Consider the following 22863-nt stretch of genomic DNA (forward strand, 5'->3'; position numbering starts at 1 on the left):
CAGTGTGGCCATATTTATGTACCAATATGCTTGCTGTGTTCTGTTATTTGGATGAATTATTTCAAACTTTGATTAGCAATCAAAAATCAGTTGACAGAATGTGGCTGTATGGGATTAAAGCTGGATGCTGGCACTCTGTCATACAGAGTTTATCCCCACAGCAGGTAAGTAATAATCACCCAGAAATGTTCTGCTGCACGTATCTGATTACTTAAATTAATCTTTAATGTGAAATTATTCTCAAAAACTGGTATCTAATTGATCTCATTGTGTTACAGAGAGAATCAGACTGTTTACACATTCATAAAACACCAGAAACAGCAACATGAAAAACTTTCATTTTCCTCTCCATTCTTTCACATGTAACAGAGAAATTTTTCATCAAAATTGGCTTACATGATGCATAATTTCCAATGGCAGATTTGACACTGTATTTTGAAATAATTTTAGCATTCCCTCATTGTGATTAAGTGATTAAAATCCATAATTCTGGCTATAATAAAGTCAGAAAAGCTTTGGAATTCTCGGAGACTGCCGGGATAAATTAGTTGTGGGAAATAATTCCTGTTCAGTATCCTGTGCTTAAATCTGAAAGTACAACAGTACCACCTGGACTGTAACACAACGTTAGGTTGTTTTCATGTTAAGTAAAGGAGGTGAAAAGGTACCTGTGCTGTCACAAGCAATGAAACATGTGGATCACTGTGACAACAATGCAACTTCCATTGCTAATGCAATTATAGGTAATTAAGAGTAAGAAATAGGGATGATTTTTTTTTCTCAGTAGCATTTTAACTGCCTATAATTATACATACCTGCATTAAATTATATGCATTTATACTATTTAACTACTGGTAAAAAGAGAATATTCCTTAGCTTTGGTATTCCCCTGTAATTAGATCTCAGCTTGCAATCTGTGCAATAAAAAATACTCATGTGAGGAGAGGAAGACAAAATAAAAAGACACTGGTTCAACACTTGTATTTCCCAAGTACAAGCGGAATACTCTAACATCACTATTCCTCTCACATTTTTCAAAACTGCTGGAAATAAAATGCAGAAGCCTTTTCCATACCAGGCCAGAGTTTAGCTCAGCAGAACCTGGGACTTTGGAGGCAGTTACCCTCTGGCAGGTGCAGCCTAAAAACTCAACAAATCCTCAGTAACTTTTGTTATGTTTTTACTGAGAAAACGCTCCCCTCCTTACTAACCACTCTGGCTAATGATGAAAAATGCTACCATTTCCAACTTCACCCCTGAACCAAATGGCTGAAGCCTGCGGTAAGAATAATTCAATGTGACAGCTTGTCTTTTTGCCCAGTGGGGGTCTTTACTGAAGTGTGGCTATGAAAGCAATTTCCATGTTGGTGATGATGACGACTGAAGCCTTTATGATTCAGATCCAAACTAGTTTAAAAAAGCAGGAGGATCCCACTATGACAAGCCATGAGTATCTTCTCCTTTCAAAGGAAAGAGAAATTGAGTTGATATATAGCACACATGGTACTGGCATTCCTTAAAAGAAAGCCACATAAAAATGTTATATAATGTCATATTGTAGAAGTGCTTGTAAACTCTTATCTGCAGATGTTAATAAGACAGCCATGAAAATCCAGTCAGATCTAAAGCTTGGCATTGTTACTTCTCAGCCAAAGGATTTGTTCTAAAGTGCAAACTAATGAGAAATAAAATTTAAGGGGAAAACAACAAACTTGATTACATCTCAATCATTCAAAAAATCAAAGCCAACCCTAAGAAACTTCTTTGGATATTATTCTAATTTCCTGGGACTACACAACTGCTACTCTGCTTGCAACACAATCTTCCTGTGCTTAGAAAGCATAAATGTAAGTCTTACAGTTTTAGCTTTTATGAGCATGATATCAGCCCCCAAGGCGGTAGAAGAGAGAAGCAGACTGAGAATATATTCTCTTATATTAAGAAAATGTAAATACATATATATGTAAGCCTAGATAAAACACTGCTATTTATACCAAACTCCATTATGAATACAGGTGTTTATATATATATAATAAACTTAATATATAATACACAAAAATATAGAAAGCATAATATTATTTTCAAATCATAAAACACCACTATATATAACTTTCATGTGGCACTTGGCATTATATGAAATATTTGGATGTATATTATATGTAATAAATAGCTTCTAAATAGTAACTTCTACAAGAACTCAACTTCCAAATTAGCTGCTCAACATAAAGGAAGTCTTAAGTCTTGTATTTCATAAGAGTATCATAAAGCTTTGATACTAATTAACTTACACTGTAAGTTACTTGTAATTATATTATGATATACTTCAAAACCCTAATTCTGATTAACTTTGCTCTAATAATGGATTTTTTTCTAACAGAAACTGGCATAAATGGGTTCAATCATTGAAATCAATGCAAATTGTTGCATAAGCTTAAATTTATCCACTGGAGGAAAAGCAGAGACTTAATTAGCTGTATCTTCATGTCCTTTCTTTCAAGTCAGTTTGCATTTCCAAAACTAAATATTAAAAATAAAACCAAGTTAAAGTGACAAATACTGACCACAGAAATCCTTTTTAATTTCAGATATGTGTGAGGAGACAGAACAAACTTCACCTCTACAACACCAGCTTGTCATATGCTCTTTTCCTTGTGACTTCAACCTTCAACAGGTCCATGAGCAGAATCAATATAAAGTGGCCTGACATGCCAGAGCAACTCTCTGGTACAGCCCAAAGCATGTCCTGTAACCCTGAGATTACTGCAGTGGTACACTGGGTCTGGCTGGGATGGAGTCACTAAATTAACCTTTTTCCCAGCAGTCCATAGGTGTTGTGTTCCCCAGCTGTAGCTAAAACGATAAAAAAATAAAACCAAAGCTGGTACCAGACTGCTCTTCTTGCTGCTGGACAGCTTCTCTGCACTCCCCCTTAAAGGCCAGGAGAAGGGTGTGGGTAAGAGGCTGGGGTAGCTGCTCCAAACTGAGCCTTTGGAAGCCGTTTCCCATGGGAAATTCAATACTGTACAAGAGCATGCCCAGCAATAAAACTTCAGAGAATGGAAGAGGGAAGGAGTATGTTTAGTATTATGGAGTTTCTCTTCCAAAACAACCACTACATGTGCTGAGGTGAGGCTCTGCTTTCCAGGGAGCACCTGGACATTTGTTTGCTAATGCAAAGCAGTGAACAAATTTATCTTTTTTCTTTGTTTTCATGTGCAGCTTCTTCTTTTCTTATTAAATTGTCTTCCTAATTCACCAGTATTTTTGCCTTTCTTCTGTTTTTCTCCCCATCTCTCAGGACAGGGAAGAGAGCTAAAGGTAGGGGCAGTGTTTGGCTGCTGGCCATGGTCAACCTACCACAACTCATTTCGTGCAAATGGATGTCTATATTTCAGGAAGAGAAAGCTTTTTGCAAGACCAAAGCAGTATGTTATATTTTGGTTTTTTCACAGTAGCATCTATGTCTGAGAGGCTCTTAAAATAAAGTAGGAAATTAAAAGAATGAATTTCTTTACCAAAACTCTGCATATATTTGTTGATGATATTTAAAATCACTGAGCCAGTAGAATATCTATCCTTGGAGATACACAAAGCTCAACTGGTCCTGAGTAACCTGATGTAGCTTTGAAGATGGCCCTGCTTTTAGAGGGCATCATGAGCTCCAGTAGTTGGCGATTACCTGAATTATTCCAGGATTCTCTGATCTAGTATCCCCTGCTTCTTTCAGAGCACTATTTGAAAAAGCGATTTTCAGCCTTCCAGCAGGCTTGCAATGGCTTTAATATAAGGTAATTTTCACGATAAGCCAAGCTGCCTGCATTCAGGAGTTGGGCTACTTGTTCTTTCTGTCTTTCCTGGTATTTTCTTTTTTTCACCAACAAAGAAATCATTAATCAGAAGCAACAAAAATGAATAAAGGTAAGTGGTTGAAAAGGTAGTGCCAAAGCAAAAGGCCGCCCTAATTCTCAATTACTCTTCTCAGACTGGAAAAAAACCCAAACCCAATAAGCATTATTTTAATTAAGTTTGAGCATTTATTACATTCACTGATGTGCAAGCATGCAGACCTGCTTTACCTCTCTGAGGAACACAGAGAAGCCAGAAGGGGCAGAAGCCAGGAGCCACAACTCCTAGTAGCAAAAAGGTCTAACAATCATCTAAGAAACAGACAAAATGTGTGAGGAGTTTTCTCTATTCAAGGCAGCCACATTATTGACACATAGGCCGAGCCTGACTTACAGGAACTTTTCACCTCCTCCTCTGCTGGTGGGTGGAGAGATTTGAGAGTTGCCTTCTACTGCACCCTACACAGTCTACAATTTAAAGGCATCATCTCCATCTAACCACCTAAGCATTGGTTCCTGCTACTAAAAAGGTAGCCTTGACATGATCACTGGCAGTGTCAGGACCACCTCTTCTGGATCACTGTATATTTTCAGAATATGAAGAACACGTCAGTGTATCAGAGTATGGGTGATCTCTCCACAACGTACCTGTCAATAATGGCACACATGTCAATGGTGACATTGGCAAAGCTTCCCAACTCTCCTTGCTCCACTGCATGCAAATCCACCAGCTGATCATCCACATGAATGCTCTGCATGCATCCTTGGAAAGAATGCTCAAATAGGGAGTGATCTGAGTCATTCATCTGTACAGGAAACCCTGCAGAGAAGCAAAATAAAGAGCATTATTAACGTCATCTACTATTACTTAAGCCAGGATATTTTCAAAGGAAAAGAAACACAGGTTTTCCTAGATGAGGGTAGAACAAAGGCAATGTGGTAAGGAAATATTATAAAGTTATTAATTTACATTGCAATGTTATTGATTTAAGTAATTGTCAACTACCTGAAAGAATTTATACAGTACAAACTGATGATTTTTGTCTAAAGGATGGAAGTTTTCTGCTACCTCTTCCTCCAGTATTCTCTGCTGCTGCTTCTCATTTCTTCTTTCTCATGCAAATATTCTTGGAGTAGGAAAAGAATTTATCTCCTTGCTATATTTTAGAACTCCCATTCTAATTTCTCTGATTTTTCTGACTACAAATGCAGCCATGAAGTGAATTTCCAGTTCAGCCTTCTCTAGAACTAGGTTTCCAGTCTTTGTCACTTTGTCTTTTGTTCATGGACAAAGAATACTTCACACTTGTGCTGGAATCTTTATGCAAACTTGAAACTAGTCTCAAAATCTAACATCCTTGATCACTTCTGAGGAATCTGAGGACATTCTGTAGTATTTTCATTTTTGCTCTGAATACATTCATTTTCTTGTGTTTGAAGGTGGTTTACAAAAGATGAGAATGACTTAGTGTCTTGCTCAGGCTAACAGGCAGGGAGACAGAACATGTTTGTATTAAATTGTTTAACTGAATGCCATTCAAAAGTGAACACATCAATTTACTTGAGAAAAATGTCCTTGACAAGACAGTGGATGGAGAGACTAATTCACTACTTATAGACCTTCAACAAAGAAAGGTTTATAAGAAAAAGACAATTTATTTAAGATGGGAGCAGGAAGGAAGAGGGAGGAGAGTTTACTGAAAAGAAACAAGAAAAGAAGGCAAAGAAGGTAAAAATCCTCAAAAATTCATAAAGGTGTTGGAAGATTTCAGCTAGGTAGATGGCCAGCCATGCAGTACTTTTCTGACAAGGGTAAAATGGCCTACACATTTGCTGTGGTGGCTAAGACAGATTTTACAGCTCCCATTCCTTCTCCCACTTTTCTATCCACTTTGCCAATCTCCAATGCCGTGTTGCCGCTTCAATAGCATTTTTCCTCATGGACAGGAGAATAGAAGATTATCAAACAGACATTATTCAAACACTGACAGAAAAAAGTGATGAACTTTATTTTAAATTTTGTTCCTGGATACACTTTTTCACATGCGACATAAATAGTTGAATTGGCTGGAAAAGAGGGCAACAAGTAGAAAAACAAGCAACAGGTGCTTGAGGTCAGATGATGCCTAATACAGCACCTATAATAAAAAGCCCCACAACTAGTTACACATAAGTCTTTCCCAAAATGTAATGAAGATCTAAATAAGATACATTTTAACTAAAAGGGTTTGCCAGAGATTTTATATCATCGTGAATACTTTTTAAAATTTTCTGCCCTTCAGCTAAATTTGCTTTTGGCAGCTTCTAAATTTCCCTGGCTCACTTTAGTAAGCATTCACTTCAGAGTTCACTGGTGGTGGCACAGAATTAATCAGGAATGCTATAGTAATTAAGCTGAAACAATGGTAAAAGTTAATTCTGACAGGTATCTCAAGAAGCTGTGCTTGCCTTGAGGTTGTATCAGCTCTGGACTAGAATTATGACACTATTACAGGAAGCCACAAACTGCTATGAGACACATGTATAACAACGTCACACTAACACACATTTTGTGGAAAAGGAAAAACTCCTTGGGAATCCCCCAAATCCTAACTAGTGCATAATACCCTCATCAGATCAAATGCCACCCCCTAAACAAAACCTCAACCAACCAACCAACCAACCAATCAACCAACAAACCAACAACAGAAAAAGTGCTAATCACGGACTATAGGAATTGTTATTTTGGACAGGCAGAAAAATCAAGCTGTAAGGGCCATGATCTATATTGTCTTTCCAGCAGGGCATTGGCTAGTAACTTATCTGATGAAAAGAGACAGGGCTTTCAGAAACCTGCCTCCTACTTTAAGTTGTTCTTTCTAGTGACTGATTAAAGGGATTTATGTGAGGCTTTACAGACAACAGAAGAGAGAGACAAAAGTGCAAGCTGGCTCTGTGTTGTTTGGTGGATGCAAACACAATATTTGCATGTTCCCACCAGGCTCTTCCCACAGTTATATTTAAACAGCTTACTCTTTCAGTATAATTGTATGTTTTTGAACCGTCACTGAACCCTAGAACCCCTCCCAGGCAAGAATCCCCAAAATAACACAAAGTATATTTTCATTTAGATCTTTGGTGCAGTATCAGAGCAGGGCAGGAAACCTGCATATCACCTTTGGGTTCAGAGCACCTCCACCATTCCTTCGGTTTAAATATTACATTCAAGGTTATCAGCACTGGGGTAAGCATTAATATTTGAGTAAACCCTTCAAAGCCAAGGAAATTATACAGATATATCTGGATATAATGAAAGGTTATCCACCATCCTACAAACACTAACTGAAAAATAAGATAAACTGAGAGCCACAATTCACTGTTCATATCAAAAAGAGTATGAACCAAATATCTAAGTTAAAAATGTATTATTAGATTCAACAATTTGAGACCAATCTAGAACTAACCACAAAGGTATTTCAATACGAGATTCTCTGCTTCACTGCATCTGAAGTATGCACTGTATTAGGGCACAGCTATTATTGCTCTCTGACACATTCTGCAGTTTGCTACTTGTTGAACCTGCACACAGGGAAGTGGCAGCTGGGTCCCTCAGCCTCAGTGGAGACCCCATGTCCATGGGTTTACTGGCTGGAGCAGGAGGGAGTCGTGGGATGGAGTGGCTGGAAACGGCAGCTGCTCCTAACCTAACTACATAAGTCAAGATTTTCTCTATTATCCAAGAGAGCGGTGTACCCTGAGTGTTAATCAGCTTAGGATTCTGAATTTTTCTGTATCTATCAATGGATGAAGACTATAATTTTCCCATGTAAATGTCTTTGTTTGCCTGTCTTGCTGCTATTCCCTTTGCTGTTTCTAGGCATGTAAGAAACTGAAAGAGGCAGGAGTTTTATGCACTAGTACACCACATTTCATTATAAGTCTGTGGGGCTGACTGGGTGTCAAAGCATTTCAGTCATGCTATGCTCTAACAGGTAGTTATACTAAGAGATAATTTCAGAAAATAATTCCCATTCCACAGGGAAGGGAAGAATGGGGTTTTTTAACCATATGCTTCCCATAAAAAAGAATAAAAGCTACTAGATAAGCCTTACCCACGTTGTTTTTGAACTGCCAGGTATACAGTCTAATGTCCATTAATTTTGGTGAGACCTGGACATTTAAGATTATTCTGGTCAGAATCATTTGGGGCAAAGCTCCTGTCTTAAATGCAAGCCTCAAAATGACCCAGTACCTTGTGGTTTTAACTCAATACACAAGAAAATGCCTTCCCCTTCCAGATTCCCATTATTGAGACATGATTCACTTCCTCATCCTTCCCACAGTGAATGAAATTTTAAATAAATGAAGTTCTCTAACTAAATCTGACAGTAATGCTGACACTAGGAAGGCTAAGTAATGGATGAACAATTTGGACAGCACTTCATTGATCTTCTTGTTGACAAGAAACTATGTACATTTTAAAAATGCACATAAAATTCAGTTTGCACAGTCCAAAACAATGTTCATGCTTATGCTTACATACACAAGTCTAAGTCAGGTAGACTCCATTATCCTGTAATTTCTGGTGTAAAGAATCTGTACATTTCCATTTTATTTTTCATCTTTAAAGACCACAAAGGGAGGGATTATACTGCAAAGGTCAGATTATATCTGAATTTTCCAGTGTTCAAGAAAAATTGTTTCCAGGCCATCATTCTGATGTACTAAACACAGAACAGCCAAATTCTAGATACAGCTCCTGATTTTAGTTCAAACTTTCAAGAAAAATTAGAAAAGCTAGAATTTAATGCTATTTCTTTTGTTAAGTCACTTCAATATAATTAAAAAAACAAATTAAATAAACTATAACAAATGCAATAAAACACCTATAGTGTTAAAATTATATTCCTTTTCCAGTGTCAAGATCTATTATGTCTCTTTTTGAATCAGCTGAGTAAGGTTCTACCAAAGGCATTCTAAAAAAGGAAGCTGCAGGAAGAATACATTCATGTTTATGTTATAATAACAGAGGAATGTATATATAGTCATAACACCTGATACAATACTTGTTTCTGAGATTTGATCTAAGAATGAAATGTCATTCTAGATTCTGGATGTACAATCAGAGATGATTTTGTACCCCTGCATTAAGCACTCAGATTTTCTTTGAAATGTAATGCAAGTTCTATTGTAACAGGAAGGCAGTTTTTCTTTATGGTATATGGTTGGTTTTTTTCCCCTTTTATATTATTTGTAAGTTAATGGTGGGCCAATTACTATACATCTGGACTATATACAGATGGTACTTGATATTTTACTTCTTTAATACAATAAATACACTTAATTTAAAAAACAGCAACTAGTATCTTCGATATCTAACCACTGATCCATATTATCTTCAACTAGTTGCATGGACAGCTGGAGGATAATCAATAAAAAATTGACTGATTTCAAGTCTGACAGGGATTTTTATTGGTAGGGTTTTCAAGTACATGCCCAGGACTCCTGCTATGTGGAATGAGACAGGAAACAAAGCTCTTATTTGTCAGGATAAATAGCAGCACAGTCTCATTGAAGGGTCAAGTAATCAAATTTTCTATATAAATAAAACAGAGTTAAAAGATGTTATTCAGATCCACAGAACAACCACCAAACTCAGTGCCTAACAATGTACTTAGATTGATGATACAGCTGATGTTTCACATACTAATAAATAGGAAAAGACACTGAAAGAAAAGCTTGATCCACCTACCAGTCCGGATTCACTATATGTTATCCTTGTTTCAGTCAGATCAGAATGGAGCTTTAAGTGTCAAGTGTAATACAGGCAGTAACTCTGGAAGACTAGAAGAGTCCTACTCCAAGAGCAGGAAATAAACCACACAAATTGCAGACAGGATGAACAGCATGAATTAAAATAGAACATTTTTTTTTAATTTCTATAAAGAGTTTTTTTAAACTGTAGTTGTCTTTCTGTATTAGGGAATATAAGGACTAAGGGTGGAGTTTGCAATGACATTTGGATCCCACATTTAGCAACTGTAAGAACTGTTGTGATAATCACAGAATCATACAGTCATGAAAATAAAGATGAAAATAAACATGACTTTAGCATCTTTCAGCTTGGTGGAATGTAGGAAGACAAACGAGAATAGGAACTACAATTTGTCTCTGTGTGTTAGAAAGTCACCAACTTCTTGAATAAGTAATTTTCCAATAAATTAATCTTTACTTTGCCCTCATTGTTTTGTTTATGGAAATACAGAGGCTGACAATAAGGCAATGCATTCTAACCTAAAAAATCTAAACTACTAACCTAAGAAACCCAAATATGACTATACAGAGAGAAAAACTATAGTTTACTAAGGCTAGAGTTTAGAACAAGAAGATGATGTGCTTCTAGCACTCCTGGGGCACACACAAGCCCCTTGGTAAAAGCAAGCTAGCATTAATGAAGTCTCTGGTGGACTTCCCAGAATCTTCTCTGTACATGCCATTTGTAGTATGATGAAAAATTTAACTCGATCTCACAAGAATTGGCAGCACTTTCTACCAGTGGTATGATTCCTGATTTTTTTGTCTCCCTTGGAAACCTGCTCTTCAGCCATACCTTCTTCTCTAAGAATATTTTATCACCAGTTTTATGCTTATTAACTGGAGCCAGTTCTGGAGAAGTATTGACATTTTTCATTCCTTAACTCCCAGCTGTATTTCCTTGCAAGTTCTCGATACAGATTTTTTTAAAAGAAGCTTCTAATACCTCTCTACTTGAGGTGTGAAGAATACCAATACAGCACTACAGACTTCCTTTCTTGGTGTGCCAGAGAAATTCTAGGGTTATGTGACCAAGCTGTCAAGCAGAGGTCAAGCAGAGCCATAAGAGGTTATCTGAACACATAATAATACCACTATTGTTTATACACAGTCATTGAAGAAAGAAACAGGAAGATAAGAAAAACTCCATAAGATACTCAGATGGTAACAGCTGAGCAACCGGCTGTGAAGAGACTATCTTCAAACCACAACCCAACATGCAGAAATATTATTTTACAAGATATTAAATGCCTAGGATGACAGCCCAGAAAAAATAGAGGAACAGAATTTTGAAAGCACTGACAAAAGCATAAACAAAAGCCAGGCATACTGTCTTTGGTAGCAAACAGGAAAATTGCTGTCAGTAACAATGAAGGGTAAGAATACATTATAACTGTCTCTCTTTTACCAGCTTTGTTGATTCTGTGCTTCTCTCAGATTGCTGTGGACCTTAGCATGAACAGCAGTGGACTTCTCAAGAAAAACTATTTTGAGACAATTTTCCAAATGGTTTGCCACAGAATTCATATCCAGATATGTTTGGGACTTCCAAATACTGTTGGAAAATAGCAGGCTTGTAACCCAGGTTGCATGGTAATGGCACCACTTCCGTTGGAAATGAACTGCTGGGAGCACTGAAGTACATCTCACCTTTAAGTTTGATATCTCTCTCCTTTTCTTTTATTTTTCCAAAAGGAACTCTTTTATTATTAATCTTAGGTAACTATAAATATGGTATCTCTCCTATTTTCAAAGTTGTTCCCTGAAAAATATGTAGACCATGTCATTTCCATATAAAGAAATTGTCTGGAAGATTGTACCCAAGCACAGGTCTGTTCCCAGATCACACAGAAAATGGGCTACATGTTAAAAAATCCATGTGCTTTATTGTTACTGGGAGAAAATTTAAATAATTTCACAGAACACAAGCATGATTTGCATTCATGAGAAATAATTTCAGTCTTAATAAATACCCCAAGACATCTTAAATTGCTGTTTGTTTAAGTGAGAAAACTTCATACACTAGTTCAAATAACCCTGACATAGAAAAGAAATATTTTCTGATAATCCAGAATACTTCTAGATTTATAAAAGAAACTACCCATTAGTGTTCTTACATAAAAATATTTAATGGAAAAAGACCTGTTGCAAACCAGGTATGATAATAGTCTATTTGAAAATTGCTGCTGCAGACTTTTCTTCTCTCAGAGCCATAGACCTTACAAACACAAGCATATACCAACAGTCACCAAAATATAAGATGATCCACCACTCAGTGGTGGATGAGAACAAATACAATTATTGTATGAGACTAATTTTAATGATTTTAGAAATGGAGAAGATGAACCTATCTCTCCCAGCTCCATGACTGTGAGAAATTTTATGACTTCTCCCTCTTTATTATTGTTTCTGAATTTTTTCTGGTTTTCTGTTGGTTGGATGAAAGCTACACTTTTGCCCAGATATTTAAGAGTTAAAACAAAACATTCTTGTCTACTGAGAAAAAAATATTACTATCACATTATGGTAGCATCTAAAAATGGGGGGCATAAAGGTAAAGAATTAGGTAAAATGGAATGAATAATACACATAGGTGTTAAAATTGATACTTGTTCAAATCACAACAGAAATAAATCAGATATTATCTACTCAATGTACGGATAATTTTCCAGCTTTTTTTTGACTTGCTGTTCTACTTCCCTTGTGTTGTGTTTTTTCTTTTTCTCCAGAAATCACTCTAATTCCTGCCTACTTCAATGGAGTTTGAAAGTAGTCAGCTGCTAAAGACATAAATAAAGAGTTCTCAGGAAAAATAGAATAAAAAGACAAACAAGTAACTTAAAAGAGAAAATCTGACATATATTTATTCCTTTACTTGGAAATGGGAGTGAAAATAAATGGGAACACTGAAATAGTAATAAAGTTAATATAAATAACACCATTAAATGGAAGACAAATGGAAAATAGCCCATATTGTTTGAAATAGTTCACTTACTATGAGGCATTTAAGCACAGCTTTATGCTCTTAGTACAAAGCCTGCTCTACAAAGCAGAGTAACATTTAAATAAATTAATAAAATTTTTTTATATAATCTGAAAAATTCAAAACAATAAAAATGTATTCTGTTGTTTTAAGATGAAGGTTTTATTACCTTTATATGCCAGCGTCCATTAATAAAAATGTGCACGCATTGCTGAAAACCTAAAATATGAAAGCAGCAAGGGGTCTGTTTTGGACTAAACTCAGAAGATATTCCTGATATTCCTTTTTAGATAATTCTTCAAATAACTTGCAAATAAGAGTAATGGCAGCAAGTTTCAATTATCACTTACTGACTTGCAGAGAAGTAAGAATGATCACTATTACCAGTCTTGGCGAATTTAAGTCAATCTAACACTTTACTGCAATTTCTGTACCATTTTATAGGATATGGTAGAAAATGTGGAAAGACACATAATGATTAAATTAAAGAAAATTTGTACATTATATCACTTATATCATACATCTATAATAGGCTTTCTATTGTATAATAAAGAAAATAAATGTACACTATATTTTCAAAGTTACTGTTACTTCACTTATGCCAAAAATACCTGATGAAGAAAAAAAAATCTAGATATTGCCAGAGATAACTACAGTCAGGGCCATAGAAGCAGCACAAAATACTCTATCCCTATTTACTGCTTTTAAGAGCTGTAGAGTGTGGGTATTGCACAGTTGGCATTAATTGTGTAATCTTATTTGTTGCTGCTACATGAACTTATTTGGTATTTTTATATACTGCAAAGTAGTAGTACAATATCACTAACGTGAATTTACTTCAAATGAAAATAGTGGTATAGAAGGCATTGAACCAATTCAGCTAACAAATTAACATGATTTACTTCCACCTAAGAAATTTATATTTTAATTAACAATTATTATATCAGTACAGTTAGAAAAGATGTCAAAATAAAAGCATTTAATGATAAGCAGCTAATCACCCAAGACAAATCCTTCGAGCTACAGTTTGTATGATCACAGTATGTCACTTTGAGGTGAACTGCACCAGTTTGGAATTGAGATTTGGTTTAGGTACCTTAGCCACTATTTCTACTTTCAGGCCATCTACTGAACGTTCTCCAGTATTCCCAGTTTTCTCACTGAGCTCCTATTATCCTGTGTCAGCCATAACTACGGACAGTACCAACCTCTCCAGAGATTTATCAAGAGAATAGAATTATCTTTTGACTCCAAAGAATTGCTTGGAGCTTGGTCATTAATGAATTCTGATCACTGGAAAAGGGATCAGATTTGAAGTGAATGCGGATATTCAGTGCATCTTAAATGTCTACTCTGACACTTCTGCTAACAGTATCTTACAGCACTTTAATTTACAGACTTAGATTTAATTTATTGGACTCCCAAAACTACATTAAGGTTATCAATCAATTTATATTCTATTTATGTACTTTCAGATTAATCTCTTTGGTATATCACCCCATAGATGGTCTCTATAAGCCAAAACTAAGGAGGTCCATTAATATGCCAAGTGGCATTGAGGAACAACACTTGATTCTTAAGGAGAAAACTGAAAAAACTTTAAAAAAAAGGGAATATTTTAAGTCATCATAATAATTTTCACTTTTTTTGGGCTAAGCTTAGATTTTCCTTGATTAATCATATTTTTGTACACATATTCACATAAAATTATATAATTTGAGCAATGAAGTACATTAAGTTACATGGTGCTTAATGAAACTCCTATAAAATGTCACCAAATTAAATGTAAAGGCTGTCCTTATGCTTATTAGAATCTTGTTCAATAGATATAGCAATTAAATTTAAAATCTTAGCATTACAAACTACAGAACTGATTAATAAGTTTTTGCTCTTCTACATTTTCAGCTAATAATAGCTTTAAAGACTTATAATAACTGTAAAGACATATGAATCAAAAGTGTGAAAATGTTTTTTTCTTATCAGTTGCATTTTTAATCTGTATTAGATGAAGACGAGGAAAGAAAGGCAAAGAGAGAAAATTGCATTATCATTCTGACACTTAAAATGTAAACACAGCAATTAGTAGTGATTGTTAGTCACTGCTCTTTTTAATAGACTAGCTACGCCATTTGCTTTTATTATGAGATATTTATAAACTGTTTAAATTACATACACATTTGGGCAGACTGGTTGGTTTAACTTAATAAAGTGTTTAACTCAGTGGTAGAAGGGAACTTTATATCTGGGTTTTTTGCTTTGGGGTATATTTGGGGGGAGGGTAGTGTCTTTTTTGTGTTGGTTTTTGTGTATTTTTTTTAATTTTGAGTTTTGGCTTTTCTTGTTTGTTTCCTTTTCAGGTGTTCATTATTAGCTAAAAATATTTAGCTTTCTTATTCCTATTTAGAAATGCAAATATAGAATTAGATTGACAGTAAACTGCCTTTCCAAATGTAAAGAAAAATATCAGAGAAACCCTACAATGTAAATACACACATTGTTTCCTTTCTGAATTTGAACTGATTTATCTGTAGCACGTAATTTGTTACTATTCCAAGTGAAAAGTTATCAACTCTTAAATGTATTGTAGATGGAAACCATTCACATAGTGCATATTCAACTTAAGATTAGGAAGAAATCCATAAAATTAATCAGAATGAACTCTGGGCAAAATAATAACAATAAAATTCATTTTCTTCATTCTTTAAAGCTCATAGGAGTGGGAACATTTCACTAAGCAGAAAGAAACAAGAGTGTATTTCTCTCTTACCCCTAGGACTTGAACGTTGGAAAGGACTAACATTCTGTCACATTTCCTTTAACTATTTTTTTCTAAATTGCTATTTCTCTCTCTCTCAAGGAAAAAAAAAAGGAAAAATTAGAAACTGATGTTTAAACTTCTTCAATTAGGAAATTAATGAAAAGTTTCCAGCTGTTGAGTTATGGTGCATTTCTTCTTTCTCAGCTCATCCAACATTTACTCTACTAAAAGTCTGTTCACTCAAAAGAAGGAATGTATACAGTACAGAATTTGTGGATTGTACAATACAAAAATTAATTTAACTTCAATCTCTTGTCTTTTTTAATAATAAAGAAAAAACCATCAGGCAATTTGTTTTCAAAGAAATTGAACGAAACATCAAGCTTAAATCACAAAATAATCCTTCTTTTTTCTTCCCAGGAGATATATCAAGCCCAATGACACAAAGGAAATTTCTTAAACACCATGGCTGACTGTTCAAAAGCACAGCAGGCATAGCAGTAAAGCCTCCTGGAGTAGTGACTCAACATAAAGTCAATGAGAGTTTTTTTGAATAGCAAGTTACAGGACTCAACTGTGATAAACTGCCCTAGCCTTATTAAATCTTCTCTTGAAAGTGCTTTAGGATGCATGATATTGATTGACTGACATGCAAAGGAATTATGTTATTTTCTTGAAAGAAAGGTTTTTTCCATTTCCTTTCTTGGAAATATACACTTTAAAGTACTCAGGGAAAATAATGTTATTGATATACTGCCTCCACGATGGATTTCCTCCTACGGTAATGCTGAATGACTCCTACCAAAATGACCGAAGCAGTGAATCAAGGAAGGATATGCAAAGAATATTACAGCTACTCAAGTGTAAAAGAAATCTTAACTTTTTAAGATTTTATTGGGGGGTTTTGTATTGTATAAATATTTCATTAATATTTATAATCTTAAAGCTCTTGTTTTAAGAGTATAGCTTTTAATGCAATATTTATACTCTTAAATATTCAAATAATCATAGAAGTTATGATGTATGAAATTGAAAATATTATTTTCACTGGGAATTCAACTAAAGTCTTTAGCAGGTATCAGGCAGTTACCTTCCATTTTCACAGACACTGGGTTCTTCAGTGAGACCTCACAGAACATGAAAATAAAGACCAAAACTACAGACATTTATGAAAAAGAAAATTATAAAATCACAAACCAATTTCATTTTAGGAGATCCAAATTGCTCTTCAGGAAACACCAAATTAAGGCAGGTTGCTTAGGGATGTGTCCAGTTCAGTTCACTGTCTGTGAGGATGGAGATCTCAGAACTTCTGTGGACAAACTGTATTGCTGCTGCGCGCGTCACTGAGCCCGGCACGTCCACAAAACGCACACCACAGCCTGGTTGGGCCAGCCGCGTGGCCACTTCAGCCTTCGCTCCGAGCGGGGAGCGACTGAGGCGAACGGCTGGCTAGGGGAGCTCCTTCACGGCAGGGGTGAAGGACTGCGTCCCCCTGGAAGGCAGGGAAGCGGCAGCTAGCTAGCGAAGGCAGCAAGGACAAGGCAGAGAGGCAGCAGCTCGTCGCAGCAGGGAGGGTTTATTGAGGAGAGAAAGGTACAGGTCAGGAGGTAGACTGCAGCGAACTACCCCAGATCCGCCCCCAGGGCCAAGCAGTTATAGATTTCCCCGAAGGGAGGAGCGCGCCACAGCAAACAAATCATAATACAGAACAGAATGATGAGCATGAGACAATAACAAATGAGGGAACAACATAGGAAGGACAACCCCGCCTGCACCAATCACCTCCTGCCCTGGATGGAAGTTTCTGGGGCTGGGGAGTGGGCAGGCAGGTGGGTTGCCAAAGTGACAGGGGAAGGGAAATCGAGATAATGAGAAAAACAAGGCGGGGATTATAGATGGACATGAAAATTGATACAAAAAAGGCGGGAGTTACTATGTAACTCCAGCTGTGCTTTGGCTTTCCCAGTTTCAGCTCTGAACTATGGGCAAAGACTCTATATTCCTCTTGGGTAGTCAGTCTCTGCTTCTGCCTGGTGTGCTGTTTCCTTCTTGCATTTGAACTCTTTTGGGTATTCTCTTTTTCCCTATAGCTATTGATAGCTTCTTTCAAACAATACCAATTATTGAAACAGATGTGTTTAACTATGCAGAAAGCCCAGAGCTGTATGTTTGGCATTAAATTCCAGTTATTTATGTACAAACAGTCTTTATTGTTTCCCGGGAAAGAACAGGAAAATCGATTATAATGGAAATTGCCCTATTGTCCTCTCCCTTCCTATTGTGTCCTTTGCTGGCTGTTAGAGTGACACCTCACAGTATTGCTTTGGTAGATCTTTGTGGAAGTTGAAGCAGAGGATGCAAAACCTGTGGATTATAATTTTTGCTCTTGTCTATGAAATATAGGCATTTTGGGGAAGCTCTGAAAAAGATGAGGGATTTGACTCTAGATGAACTCTGCTAAAAGGTAGGGCACAGGAGTTACAGGAAGAGTTATGCCGTGCTACACCAGGGTGATTTTATTGTCATTTGGAACAAAAGGAGTTTTTGCAGAGGAGATAACAGAAAGACAAAAACCATAAAGGTTATTATGGGGATGCTGGAATTGGATAAGCCAGCAAATTAATGTCTAGGGAAGAGAAGAGGAACCAAAACATTTCAGAAAGCTCTTATACTAAAACAAAATACAGCTGAGAGGGAAGTAGGAGTAGCTGATAGGGAAGTAGGAGTTTTGCAAGGATATTAAGTATTGCTAACTTGTTCACTGATTGGGCACACCCATCCAATTCATAATTTTGTATTTAGTGAAATAACACTTAAAGATTTATTTGGTTTAGAAAAGAGACAGATAACAACAAGGATTTTCTCTGATTATGGCTTGGACTGTCTGAATTTGCTAAAAGTGAAACAGCAGCCTTCTGAATTTTGTGTCTAAAGTGACTGGAACAGCAAGTATATGCAAACAAGCTAAAAGGGAAACAAAAATGTTGCTTTGCTCTTCTTGGTAAACTAATAAAGATGCTTAGATAATCTGAACTACATTACTGACTTCATACAGGGTTACATGTGCCTAAAAATTATAAACGTCACTTCAAAAAAAAAAAAAAAGAGTGGTTTTATATTTGTCGTTTAAGTCCACAATTCTTTTTTCAAGAAATCATGTCAGTCCATGTATACAGAAGTTTAATAAAAGATAATTATTCTCTCAAAATATCTATCTTATCTTGTTGGTAGCATTATCTTGATAATACAATACCTTCCTTTAAATAGCAAGGCAACAGAGCAGAGGAGACCCATTGTTACATTCTATCTAACTTTATTATCAGCAAATTTTGTCTGTCTTGAGAAGGTGCTAAGTAGCAAAGTCCTTGTAGTACATGGGATTGGAAACTAGCCTTGAACATAACGACTCAATACTTAGATAAATTACCCAGACAGGTGGCAAATGACTATGCATATAATTTCCATGCTCTGTAAGATCACATACCCTGAATTTGGATTTTTTTCTTGCCTCTATTTTGTCTTTTTACTTAAATATTTTGTAAGGAGAATTTGAAATGCAAGTGAAAAACCAGAAATATAATTTCCTGTATTCCTGAGAAACAAAAAGAAGCTTTCTCTTACTGTAGTCAGAGATCAGGTGTGAAATGACAGCAACCATATAGTGCTGCTACATACAGAAACACATTATTTGCATTTCACTCTTCATTTTCTCACCACCAGAAATCAATGTGCTTCTATACAGTATCAGTCATAGCCAGGTCCTATTTCTGTATGTCCATGTGTGATACATTTAATTTCCATGCTGGCAATCTGCAGAAGTCAACACTCACAAAGCTGTGATTTTTGGGTAAGAATGTGTGGGGCACATTCACTAAGCATGAATATTCTGGTAAATTTTGATGTTCACTGTAATATTCACAAAAGAAAAGAACCAAATTAAATCCAAGTCTAATCTGGGAGACACCCATGGGAATACATGCACTCCATTTGTCTTCACATACACGCATGACAGGAGTAAAGAGGAGAGACAGAGTGAGACAAAGGAGGATATTGCTAGAATCAATCAACTGTATGTACAGCAATCATTAGAAAATGGTAATTCTCTAAATTTGACTGTGCAGTACTTCTGAGCAAAATGCATCTCCAGAAAGAAATCTGATTAACCAATCCTTAGTGTTTAACACTGAAATCCAAGTTTAACACTCTCTCGCACAGTGAAGAAATGTTACCAGAGGCCTTTCTTTAAGACAACAAGGGCAGAGAAAGACAGTAATCAATAGCACTTACAGGAACAGAAAGTCAGAAATTTCTTGACCTGGTATCTAGTTTAGAATGATCAGATCATAATGTTTAAATGACTTTGCCTCTTGTTATCCAGAGAACAGACATATGAACCTTCCAAAAGAGTCAACTTACCGTATATTTAAAGAGAAGTTAACATCTTTTGAAAAGTTGGGTTTACCTTAGAATTAATTGAAGTGCTTCCACTTAAACCATGAAGATAGTGAAGGCTTCTGTTATTCACTCAGAGTTTTGTAAAAACTGAAAGCTTCCTTACCAGACATGCACACATGCATATATCCTCACATAGTATCGGGAAACTGCACTCAAAAAGTTCATTTATTGTCAAAGATCTTTCAAATATCCATTTTAGAATGAAGACAGGTGCTCATAACTGGAAAATACTGAAAATAGGTACAAAATTATGGCAGTGTCAGTCTTCAGGAAAGAGAAGAGAGCTTTGTCAGGATGCATTTTTATAAGTCATGTCAACAAGATTGCACTGAATTGATCTGATTGGTAATCACAAAAAGCAGCTACTTATATAATTTTGATAGACATTGAAGTCCATCAAATAAGGCATTATAGGCAAAATACTGGATAGCAATGATCCCAAATAAAGATCAAATTTGATTATGAGAACAATAAACACAGTGATATGGATGGACAGGTACAACCTGCTCATTTGTAAGCCCACCAGAGCTATCAAAGCTACCACTGACGATTTATAAGCAGAACCTGCTTTTTCCCTACATCACTACATTCTGGACTCATGTCATCATGAGGTAAGAAGTCACACCATTCAATTCTGTCACTTAACTCACAAATATTCTGGTACACACATCATGAGGAACACTTGGCTGGAGAGTTAGAGCTAGATTTTCCATAGACAGCAGAAAATGCATTAAAAGAATAGGATAGCTACTACTCAAGAGAATAAAAACCCTGGAAAACAATATAATTATTTAAAAACTACAAACTTACCTAAACCAAATACCCCAATTTAGTAATGTAATTTTAACCATGTGTTCTGACAAACATATGTAACTACAGCAAAACCTCAGAACGATCAAATTTACTACAATTTTGCCATTTCATGCAATAGTGAAATCAGAATTGTATTTATAGAATACAAGCATCAGCTTTTAGAGGAAAATGAGCAGAGGTGTTCCCTACATATTTTTCCAACTCTACTGCCTTCACAAATATTTGCAAGGCAGAAAAGCTATAGGCAGTGTTTACCTTGAAAGTTTTCAATCAAATTATTGAATACAGGTTTCTATGGCAATACTGCCACCCAAAATATTACTCATATGCCTTTTTTGACAAGGGCTGCTTTTAAATTCAGTGCCACAGATGTACACCCAATATACATTTACACATATTTATTGTGTCCCTTCTCACTCCCATTCTCTATTTCCAGTAAAATAGGAAGAGATGATATTTCTCAGTATTTCAAGGGGAAAAATTGGACTTTGGACTTAGCAAGTCATATAATAGGGAAAAGGGATTTACAGTGTTTTAAAATGTTGTTTGATAAATGAATGGAAGAAATCATATGGCAGCTTAATGTGATTTTCAAGTAATAAATCAAGGTTCAACGTGAGATTTGGTGTGTAAATGTTTGATATTTCTAAGTAGAATTGAAAAAGGAGGATTGCTGTATGTTCATAATGTTTGTACCATACTTGTGTTGTACTAATACCGTGATTCAGATTTCTGTTGGTAACCTGCAAGGGCATATTTGGTAGGGTTTTTGGTTTTTTTTGTTTGTTTGTTTTGGGGTTTTTGTTTATTTTTGGTTTGGTTTGTTTTATGAATTATTGATGTATCAATAGTCTTTTGATATATTTTCACCCTATTGTAAAGCACTGAATTGTCACAAGAAGACTGAATCTGACACAAGGAAGAGCAGAGCTCACAGAGGTTTTCAATTCTTGAGTGACTCCCCTTGACCTGCTCATTTAGCATGCTCAGCTAACTGGAGTGGCAGATATTTCTGGAGAGGGTCAAGGTCTGTGAGTAGGATCCTTTAACCTGGATGCATAGGGAATTTCACATATAACAGTGACTCCTGCAGGATTAGACTATTGGTGCTGTCACATAAACTTTTCAATTCTTTTCCTGTGGTTACAAATATTCAGAGGCTTTTCTTTAAGTTTCCCTGTGATCAAAAGTCAGGCTTAGGGTGCTTGTAATAAGAAAGTGTAGATAGAAAAAATGTCCCAAAATTTGTTGGTTTAAATATCTACTTTCTGGATTGAAGGATACAGAAGACGCTGACTTTTCAACCTTATGCTTCTAAGCCATGTGTCAGATATAGTATTTGAAAGTGCAAGGAATATTCAACAAAAAATATACCTTTTAACAGCTTAAATTTTTCCTTCCATTCAGAATCACAATAGATTCTGACAAAACAGATCAAAAAGGCTAAAATGTATGCTTCTGTGAACTTTAATATTTTTAGCAAAATTAGCAGAGCATGGGGGAGGTTTTCAAGGTGAATTTTAACATTGTAGCTTTGGAGCTGTGTCTTGGCAACACATAATACTTAAGGAAAACATGCCTAACACTTTTGCTGATGATGCTAGATTGCAAAAAATGACCAGTTATATCCCTTTTCTTCTCTGGCATTCTACTAGCAGTTCTTTGATAGAGCAAAACATGGTAAAATATGCAAAAAAGTCTAATTTTAAATAAATCTCCATAATTAAGTTTGAATACTTCTATTTCCAAATAACTGCAGATGTTTTTTTCCTAATTAACACTGGGAATTTGACACTGGCACTGACTCTGCTGTCCCTTCCTGCAGGAAATTGTGTACTTTTGCCCATGAACTTGAGTGTGTAAAGAATGTCAATGTGCACAACCAAGCTGTTAGCCACATTTCTAGGTTGCTCTTTTTACTGAGTTTCTTCCCTCAGGAGTCTACACTGCAACTATTGTAAAATTATATAGAAAAGGTTGTAAAGCATGCAGACTCCTGACTTGACACTAGTATTGAATTCTAACACTGTATATTTAAAACTGTCATTTAAAATATTGTTTAATGATTAGGTCCAGGGGAGGGAAGAAAAGTCACAACATGAACAGTTAATTAAAATAATTACTCCAATAAAAATTGTATTACTCTCAGGACAAATAATATGCATTGCTTTATCTGGGTTGTTTTATTTCAATATATTTCACAGCATGGTGTT

At 35.8% G+C, this 22863-nt stretch overlaps 1 protein-coding gene across 3 annotated transcripts in view; it reads right to left on the reverse strand.

Moving 5' to 3' along the window:
• Positions 1-22863, reverse strand: part of CNTNAP2 (contactin associated protein like 2) — a 1021862-nt gene that overhangs the window by 399720 nt on the left and 599279 nt on the right. For all 3 annotated transcript variants that reach the window (XM_030970934.1, XM_030970935.1, XM_030970936.1), the window contains one exon: positions 4494-4665. In XM_030970934.1, coding sequence (XP_030826794.1) covers positions 4494-4665 — 172 coding nt within the window. The remainder of the gene's footprint in view (positions 1-4493; positions 4666-22863) is intronic.

This window comes from Camarhynchus parvulus, chromosome 2 (genome assembly GCF_901933205.1).
Source record: "Camarhynchus parvulus chromosome 2, STF_HiC, whole genome shotgun sequence".
In the NCBI taxonomy this organism is placed as follows: Eukaryota; Metazoa; Chordata; class Aves; order Passeriformes; family Thraupidae; genus Camarhynchus; species Camarhynchus parvulus.